This window comes from Glycine max, chromosome 16 (assembly GCF_000004515.6).
Source record: "Glycine max cultivar Williams 82 chromosome 16, Glycine_max_v4.0, whole genome shotgun sequence".
NCBI lineage: Eukaryota > Viridiplantae > Streptophyta > Magnoliopsida > Fabales > Fabaceae > Glycine > Glycine max.
Genome location: NC_038252.2, coordinates 35,787,436 through 35,797,698, shown reverse-complemented (window position 1 = coordinate 35,797,698; position 10,263 = coordinate 35,787,436). Strand labels below are relative to the sequence as shown.

General features: G+C 30.4%; 1 protein-coding gene across 1 annotated transcript; it reads right to left on the bottom strand.

The window, feature by feature from the left end:
- Positions 1–1,298: 1,298 nt before the first annotated feature.
- LOC121172662 (receptor-like protein EIX1) lies at positions 1,299–4,934 on the bottom strand. Its single transcript, XM_041010407.1, has 2 exons — positions 1,570–4,934; positions 1,299–1,371 (listed from the first exon to the last, which is right to left on the bottom strand). The coding sequence occupies exons 1-2, from the start codon at positions 4,932–4,934 to the stop codon at positions 1,299–1,301; spliced, it is 3,438 nt and encodes a 1,145-aa protein (XP_040866341.1).
- Positions 4,935–10,263: the final 5,329 nt, after the last annotated feature.

The window sequence follows — 10,263 nt, the reverse complement described above, 5'->3', positions numbered from 1 at the left end:
AAAGATCTTGCACAGCCACAGAAAAAAAAATGCTTGATGCACATCTGATAAACTCACTCAAGGTCTATGTATTAATAGTGTAAAAGAGAGACTGAATATTAAATGATAAAAATATAAAATAATTGTTTTGTATTGGCAGAGTACACATATATATGCCCAAATGTTGATTCAAAGTTCAAACATTTTGGGCCTATAGCTAGACCATCCCTCCTAGTCATAGACATCTGAATTGGATCGACCCCACCCCAAGGTTTGTGTTGCATCACTTGCATGCATTCACCCACCACAGTTGTTGTTATAGTTTTCTCGTGATTTTTGTATTGGAAAATACTATGGACAAATATAATTGATACAGTCATAATTAATTATTGTCATGTTGCAATTACAAAGACTCCTCAAAGAAAATGTTTAGTAAATCATGATCAAGTAGAAATTGCAATGGCAAACTGTTTTTTAAAATCTTATTAGTCAGTTGTATAAACCCAAATTTAGTTATATCCAGGTATGTAATATTTGCCATTTTAGTGCTCTGTTTGGAAATTTGCGTGTCGAATTGTTTTTTTTATACGTACCTACACAACACTCTTTAGCCAAATACCACTGTTCATGGAGGAATCTGTCCTGAAAGGAGTATAGAACCAGAAACAATATGCGTGGTTGTATCTATCATTCTGAAAAAGAGAAAAAGTGGGACACGTACAATAGTAGGACTGTGACACTACTAGAAAAATCTATGCACCTTTCGTGTCCCTAAATTTATGAACAAAAGATTCAGGTATTATTTATTGAATTTGTTTTATATGGAGTGTAAAGTCATCATATCCAATACTAATAAGTGTATGTTTATATAATTCTTTTTAAAATAATTACTCTTCTTTATTTTCATCTATTAAAAATGTTATCACATTAATTTTTAAAATAAGCTAAATGAAGCATGTTTCATAAGAAATTAACTTTTACTGTAATTGTTACATTTTTTAGTAACAAAGGGAGATGGGTGAAGACGGTGAAGGAAAAAAAAATGAAGATAATGTCTATGTTGTTCAAATAACAGTATTAATTGTATTAAAATAGTTAATATTAAAAAATATATTAGTAAATATAACATTGTTGTGTTGGCGCTATTTATTGTGCATCAAAATATGTAAAAATAATAATTAACTTGTAATTTGTATAGTTGGTATGGGTTGTTTTATCTATCCTGGATTTTGTTTTATCACACATATAATCATTTATATATATATGGGCTACTATTGTCACTATCAAAAATGCTATTGAGACTACCAAAGCATTTGAAATTACTTGGTTATCCTTAGTTCCATTTCCCCACACCTCCTATCCTTCCCCTCGTTACGTTCAGCTACTCTCCCTCTTTACATCCAAAAACAGAATTTAAATAAGGCTCTTAAATTTGAAAAAAAGAAGATAGCAATGACTACAAATTGATCAACCTGCCAATACAATGATAAAACATCGGAGTATTCTAAGCAACACTAAACAGTGATACTACATGAGAAAAAAGATTGAAGTTTGAACCACACATGATCAAGGAAATGAAAATAGGCATACCGCCATGATCTACAAATCAGCAAAGGAGCAATCACTATCCAGAATCCCACAATAAATCCAACTGTCATACTGACAAAAAACCAATTCACTCCATGCCCATCACTTCCTTCATAACTATGGGTTTTCCCATTGGAGCTGCAGTTTATGGGCAGTGGTGGACCACATAGATTGTTGCCGATAAAGCTGGAGGCATCAAAGGTTTGCAATTGAGTTCCTGTTGGAATATTTCCCTTCAAATGATTGTAAGACAAGTCTAGCATGCTCAGAAAGCTCAAATTTGCAATGCTTGGAGGGATTTCACCAAAAAGTTGATTCCTCGAAAAATCAATGGACTGTAATGATCTCATATTACCTATACCTTGTGGAATATGACCAATCAATTGGTTGTGGGACATGTTTAAAAAATTCAATCCATTTAGATATGTGATTTCTCTTGGTATTTCCCCAAATAACTTGTTACTTGACAGATCAATGCTTGTTACCAAACCCAGAATGTTTCTGTACTCATCTCCTCTTCCTTTCAGCCATAGTAGCACACTAACTATACTTTCCGTGGCAGAGTAAGACACAATATATTTTCCTTGAGAATAGATACGAGGATCTGTACTTTGGTTCTTTAGTGTCATGGCACTCAAGTTACTGAAACAGCTCGGTATATTGCCAGACAGATTGTTTTGTGCAAGGTCTAAAACCTGAAGAAGACTCATCTGACATATTTCATTTGGAATGTGGCCGCCAAATCTGTTTGATCGAAGGCGGAGGATTTTCACATTTAAGAGGTTTTCTCCAACCCATGTTGGAATAGTTCCTGAAAGATTATTTTCCCCAAGGTCCAAGGATATCAATTGGTTATTCTTCTTCAAACTGGTTGGAAATATTCCTGAGAGTGTGTTGTTACGAATTTGTAAAGACTGCAGGTCTGCCAAGGAACCCATGGATTGGGGTAAGTTCCCAACAAAATGGTTGCTTTGTAAATTTACATCCGCAAGAAATGTCCAATTCATCCAGCAATCAGGTATCTCTCCTGACAAATTATTTGATGCAAGATTCAGAAATTCTAATAGTATTGGCTTGTCCTGATCGTTACATAAAAAGTCATTCATGGATTCAGAGAATGAATTGCTTGAAAGATCTAACTGATGCACATCACTTGAAAGATAGGGTAATTTACCACACAAGTGATTTGAGCTTAGATCAATAGTTCGGATAGATATTGGATTCTTTAATGTAGTCCCAATCTCACCATGGATGTGATTACGAGAGAGGTTTAAATACAAAACCTGAGAAAGTGCTTCCCACATCTGTGTGGGAATAGAATCGAAAATCCCCGTGTTAGATAGTCCAACATATTTAAGTTTGTTTTGTGACTGAATCCACAATGGAAAGCTGGGACCTAATTGCCATGATGTCACTTCCAAATAGGTAAGTTGAAAATTAGGAATCCAATTGGGACCCACTTTTAAAGTGAAATTGTTCCCCGATGCGACAAACCCCGTCAAGCTTGTAAGATTTGCAAGATCATCTTCCTTGACAACTCCGTGAAAAAGATTGCCGTCAATATGAAGAGATAACAATTTAGAGAGTGATCGAAGACTTTCAAATGGATTTCCACTGAATTTATTGATAGAGAGATCGAGATATCTTAATGATGAAAGTTTTCCAAATGATCTAGGAAGAGCACCACCAATTGAGTTGTTGTAAAACCGTAGCTGCTCAATATTTTTAAATGCCCCAATATGATCTGTCAGATTGCCTGAAAGTCGTGAACTCTGAACTGCAAGTCTTGTGAGTCCATGGGAAATACAAGGAGCAAGAATTTCTAAAAGTTCATTAACCTGTTGGTTGAGTTTGAGATATGATAAATCTATCACCCTTAAGTTGCAGAGATTACCCAAAGAAGTTGGAATGTTTCCTTCAAGTTGATTAGCTGATAAATCAAGTTCAACAAGAGAAGTCAAATTTCCCAAAGAAATTGGAATGGTTCCTTCAAGTTGATTAAGTGATAAATCAAGTTCAACAAGAGAAGTCAAATTTCCAAAAGAAGTTGGAATGGTTCCTTCAAGTTGATTAACTGATAAATCAAGTTCAACAAGAGAAGTCAAATTTCCCAGGGCATCAGAAATAGTCCCATGCAAGTTGTTGTACCTTAGGTTGAGGAACTTGAGACGATGAAGACCGTATAAGCAATTAGGTATAGAAGATGAAAATGAATTGAAAGACAAGTCAAGATTTTGAAGATGTGTGAGGTTTCGAATACCACAAGGAATCGGACCTTGGATTTCATAATTATCTGATAATTGAAGAGAAACAAGTTTCTTCAATTTGAATATCCACTTGGGGACAAAAGAAATGGCAGGGGAATAACTAGTATCGGAAAGATCAAGAGTTTGCAAAGATGAGAAGTTGAGCAAGGATGGTTCATTATAGTGAGGGAGTTTGCATCCTGACAAATATAGGTGGGTCAAAGAAGGAAGAGATTGGAGAGTGTGTAGCCAATGAAATGCTTTGGATAGGTTTGCACTACTCAAATCAAGATATTCAAGCTTCCACATACTTGATACCCATTCTACATTTTCAGCATGATAATTACCTCCAAGGCCAAGATAGAGCAAATTGGAGAGATTCCCAATCTGAGATGGAATCTTCCCCATGAATCGAGAATAAGAGAGGTCGAGGTGAGTCAAGGAGGTCATTGCACAAAGGAAAGAAGGAATTGCCATACCTTCAAAATCATTGTCGCTCAAGTCAAGATATCGAAGCTTAGAGAGATTCCCGATCTGAGAGGGTACTGTTCCGTTGGCAACAACATAACTCAGGTCAAGATACACCAAATTTGAGAGATTCCCAATCTGAGGAGGAATCTTCCCCCTGAATCCAGTATGAGAGAGGTTGAGATGAGTCAAGGAAGTCATTGTCCCAAGGAAAGAAGGAATTGACATACCTTCTCCAAGGAATTCATTGCCGCTCAAGTCCAAGTAATTCAAATGCTTTAAATCAGCCAAACAAGGACTTATCTCTCCACCAAAGCTCCTTCTCCTATAAGCTTCCTCATTCAATCCACGGAAGACTTCATCATAGTAGTCATACTCGTAGCCATCATCATACTCGAAAGCAGGAACTGTAGTGTTGAGGTGAAGCTGAAGAAGATGGGAAGTGACGTTGTGGCAGAGGACTCCATACCAGTGGCAACAGTTGGTATTATTATGATTCCAAGACCAAAGCCTATTTGAAGGATCTATGAGATTATTCTTAATCTTCAAAAGTGTCTCACGCTCACTTGGGATGCACACACTCTCTCTGCATGGTAAGCTCAACAACCAAAGCTGGACAAAGACAAGAATATAAATAATGGAGGAGGAATTCATGATCACACAAGAATATATAGAAAACAAGTGTAGTTGTTGGTTCTGCATATAAATCATCAAACTTCTATTATTTATACTGCTGCCCTGCCTGTTTTTTTCTCCACTTTCATTATTTTTTACCTTTTTTATTATTGTGCCAAATACTAAAATATTCTTCCATTCTTTTTTTTACACTGGCCTCTTTAAATTATCGATTTAATTATCCAATTCTCCCGAATTAATTCTTAGAATACGAAATTTTTTGTATTTACTGTATCTATCTCCCTTTTTAAAATTCCTATATACACTAAATTCATGAAAAATCAAAATTAATAACAAATTTAATATTAAATTATCAAAATTAATAACATTTTTTTAAGAAAAAAATCAAGTCTTTTATTTCTTCAAATTTAATATTAAATTATCAAATTTTCAATATTCAAACTAAAAATAATGTAAAAGAAAATTGTCTTCTAAATCATAGCTTACACCATCAAGTCAATCTCAAGATTTTCCATTTTTTCATCTTGAACCTTTGGACACTCCACAAAGTCCAGCCATGATGTTAAGGTCTGACTTCTTCAACTTGAACCATAGGTCACTGCATTACCTTCATATCAAGTTCCCTGTCATTGACAACAAATATTGCGAGTTAAGTCAAGCAAGGAAAAAAAATATTATTGATGAATAAATCAATTATAGGAAAAGAGTTTACTTTAAAGACTATTTTGGTTAAAAAAATCTATAAAAAAAATTATTTCATTCCAAGCTAGCTATTTAATTTTGATCAATTTTTCAATTCACAAAATAATATTCTTCTTATATGTGAAAAAGATTAATTAATCTTCATTGTCATTAATGATTGTTGTGTTGTCTATTTCTAATTGTTTTTTTAATCATAATATTATTTTCTTTTTATTAAAAATTAATTAGTGAGATACAAAGAAGTTTAACTTGATCTATCATAATTATTGAGATCATAGTTTTTCCTTCTATAAGTCTTGGTCCAAATTTCTCCATGTATTGTAGATCATATTTAACTTAAAAAGTAAATTAGAAGATCTACAAAGAAGTGTGACATATTTTTTAAATTATAAAATTATGGTCCTAGCTATTTATTGTTAGAATACAAGTTTTCATATATTAAAGTTTTTGTCTAAATTTCATTTATGGTGATAGTTTAAGAATAGTGATAGAAGAGAAAAATAAATATTCAATTTATTGAAATATCTAACTCAATTAATTGATGAATACATCAATTATAGGAAAAGGGTGTACTTTAAAGACTATTTCTATTAAAAAATCTATAAAAAAAATTATTTCCTTCCAATCTAATTATTTAATTTTAATCAATTTTTCAGTTCACAAAATAATATTCTCTTATATAGGAAAAAAAGACTAGATTTAATTATCATCAATTGGAAAAGTAATTGTGTCATGTATTTATAATTGTATTCTAACTTGAATATTATTTTATTTATCATATAAAAATTAATTAGTTATATAAAAGAAGTAAAAAGAATATTAACTTTTTTTCTCAAAAAAAAATCAGTATCATATTATATATTTTTTACAAGTTATCAACTTAAATAAGAGGAGAAACATAATTTTAATTTCCATTTTACTTTTTAAATAATTGCAAGTGCCAAATTTAAATAATCATGAGAATACTCACGTTCAATATAATATTTTCAAAAAAAAATCCATATGATAACTTAAACAATCTATAAAGAAATATAATTTATTCTTGTGCCAAATACTAAAACAAGAAACATTTTTTATTTTAGTTTACCGTATAGAATTGCTTAAATGAATGAAATTTTTATTTTAAGAAAATATTAATGATTTTTTTAAAACTTTAAGTAGTTTACATCAAAGATAATTAAATTTGGCTTAATTAGTCTTCAAATTTTAACTATTATTCAAATCAATCCTTTCGTTAAACCTGTACGCGTTAAGTAAACAACAAAAAGTCTTGTCTTATAAAATTCAAACATTCTATTACATGCGGTTTGAACCCATAATTAATTTTAAACTATCAAATTTTAATTATTCAAAATAAAAGAAATGAAAACAAAATTGTCTCCCAGAGAAACCGGCTGGCCACTCCACCAAATTCATATCAAGGTCCCCACTTTTCCAACTTGAACCATAGACTACTCCATCAAGTCTATGTCAAGGTCCTCCATTTTAAGGTCCCCACTTTTCCAACTTGAACCATAGACTACTTCAACCTTAGGACACTCCACAAAGTCCACCCATATTAAGGTCTCTGACTTCTTCAACTTCTGCAACGCATATATATAAAACAACTTAATTGTATAAGTGCTTCTTGCTTCTGCATATAAATCATAAAACTTCTATTATTTATACTGCTGCAAGTGTCTTTCTTTTCTTTTTTCTTTTTTTTTTATGACGTTTCCTTTTTTTAATTATTGACTTTATTATCCAATTCTCCCGAGTTAATTCTTAGAATAGGAAATAATTTTGAATTTACTTTATCTATCTCCCTTTTAAAAATTCCTATATACACAAAATTTTATATTGAATTTAACTATTATTTAATCTATCCTTTCGTTAAACTTTTGTTAATTAAACAATAAAAGTTCAACATTTTATTAAAAAAATTCAAGTCTTCTATTTCATGGACTCCATCAAGTCTTTTATTAAAAGTCCAACTTTTGTTAATTCAAGTCTTTTACAAAATTTTGTTAATTCAACTTTTGTTAATTATTACAAAATTTGGTATTGAATTTAACTATTATTTAATTCAAGCCTTTTATTAAAAGTTCAACTTTTGTTAATTTAAATATTATTTTGTTAATTAAACCATAGCCGACTCCATCAAGTCTATCTCAAGGTCCTGTATTTTTTTATCTTGAACCTTTGGACACTCCACAAAGTCCAGCCATGTTATGGTCTCTGGCTTCAACTTGAACCATAGCCCATAGGGCACAAACAATATATTAATTATAAATACATCAATTATAGGAAAAGGGTCTAATTTAAAGACTATTTCAGTTAAAAAATCTATATAAAAAAAATTATTTCATTCATATCTTGCTATTTAATTTTGATCAATTTTTTAATTCACAAAATAATATTCTCTTATATATGAAAAAAAGACTAGATTTAATCGTTATTTGGAATGGTTGTTGTGTGATCTATTTCTAATTGTATTCAAACATGAATATTATTTTCTTTATCATATAAAAATTAATTGGTGATATAAAAAGAAGTGTGAAAAAGAATATTAATTTTTTTCTAAAAAAAATTAGTAGCATATTTTGTATTTTTTTACACGTCATCAACTTAAATAATAGGAGAAACATAATTTTAATTTCCATTTTAATTTTTAAATAATTTTAATTGCCAAATTTAAGCAATCATAAAATTTCTCATGTTCAATATAATATTCTTAAAAAAAATATTCATATGATAACTTAAATAATCTACTAAGAAATATGATTTATTCTTATGCAGATCGAATACTAAAATAAGAAAAAAAATATATTTTAGATCACAATATAAAATTGCTTAAATCAATGAAATTTCATTTTAAGAAAATATTAATCATTTTTTTAATACTTTAAATCCAAGGTAATTAAATTTGGTTTAATTAGTCTTCAAATTTTAACTATTATTTAAATCAATCCTTTCGTTACACCTTTGTTAAGTAAATGATAGCATAGCAAGCAAGGAGGTGCAAGCAGTAACACTCTCACAAACAGCTCAAAGATAAAGATCTTTAAGCCATCATTTTTTTTCCTTTTCTTTTCTATGAACTGTCATTTCTTATCTCTACATGGAATGTCTAGAAGTTGAAAACTTGAGCTTTCTTTAACTATACTGCTTTCCATTTTGGCCAACTGCTTTTCTTTCTCATAATGAACTTTCCACTATTCCAATGATGGTTCAACATTAATAATTCTTTATCTATTTTGTCTAAAAATTTCCAATCACTTTTTGTGAGTGGTGTGAATGTCATGCAGACAAATGATGTTCAAGCTCCACTTTTTCCATTCATTGCAAGTTGTAAGCAGAATGTAGAATGTACGTATAATAAAATAATGAGAATGCCAACTACTAGTACGTAGTACTTAATTAAAACAAAAGTATCAAAATTAGAACGAAAATAACTTTGATGCTGTTAATACATGAGTTTAATTTTGATACACAGTGTAAAAATTTAAATTGTTAATTAATTAGAAATCACCTAATGATTTGTAAAACAATTACTAAAAAAAGTTTCATTTGAAACTTAGTCTTCCACCCGTCTCAAGCTCTCCACATGAACACTAAGCTCTAGACAAAAATAAATAAATAAATAAATAACCACGAGAAATAATATATAACTCTTTAGTGGACAATTGGTGTTCTTTTGTGCATTCAGTTGAAGGAAGTTCCCAGAATGGTAGAAAGCAAGGGACAGATGAAACGGCCACAGCTAAGAATAGTGCATCTTATATCGGGAAGAGATTGTTAGAAAGTTTGGTTGCAGTTGCAGGGCTTCTAATTTGGCTTTCATGAGCATTACTCAAATACTACCTATATATTACCACTTTCATATCACAAAATGTCTTGCCTTATAAAATTCAAATATTCTATTACTTGCAGTTTGAACCCATAATTAATTTTAAAATATCAATTTTTTATTATTCCAAATAAAAGAAATGAAAACAAAATTGTCTAGTCTCCTAGACAAACCACTTCCCACTCCACCAAATTAATATCAAGGACCCCACTTTTTCCACTTGAACCATAGACTACTCCATCAAGTCCAAGTCAATGTCCTTCATTTTTTCATCTTGAACCTTAGGACACTCCACAGCCAACCATATTTAGGTCTGTATCTTCTTCAACATGAACCATAGGTCACTACATTACCTTCATATCAAGTTCCTTATCATTGACAACAAATGTTTAGAATTAAGTAAGCAAGGAAAAAAATTATAAATGATGAATACATCAATTATAGGTAAATGATCTAATTTAAAGACTATTTCGGTTAAAAAATCTATATAAAAAAAGACTCTTTCGTTTCAATCTAACTATTTAATTTTGATCTATTTTTTAATTTACAAAATAATATTCTTCTTATATGTGAAAAAAAACTAATTTTCATTGTCATTAATCGGAAAGATTGTTGTGTCGTCTATTTCTAATTGTATTTTAGCCTGAATATTATATTCTTTTTCTTTAAAAATTAATTAGTAAGATACAAAGAAGTGTAAAATGCTTGTTTAACTTGGTCTACCATAATTATTGAGATCATAACTTTTTTCTTTTATAAGTCTTGGTCCAAATTTCTCCATATATTGTAGATCATATTTAGCTTAAAAAGTAAATT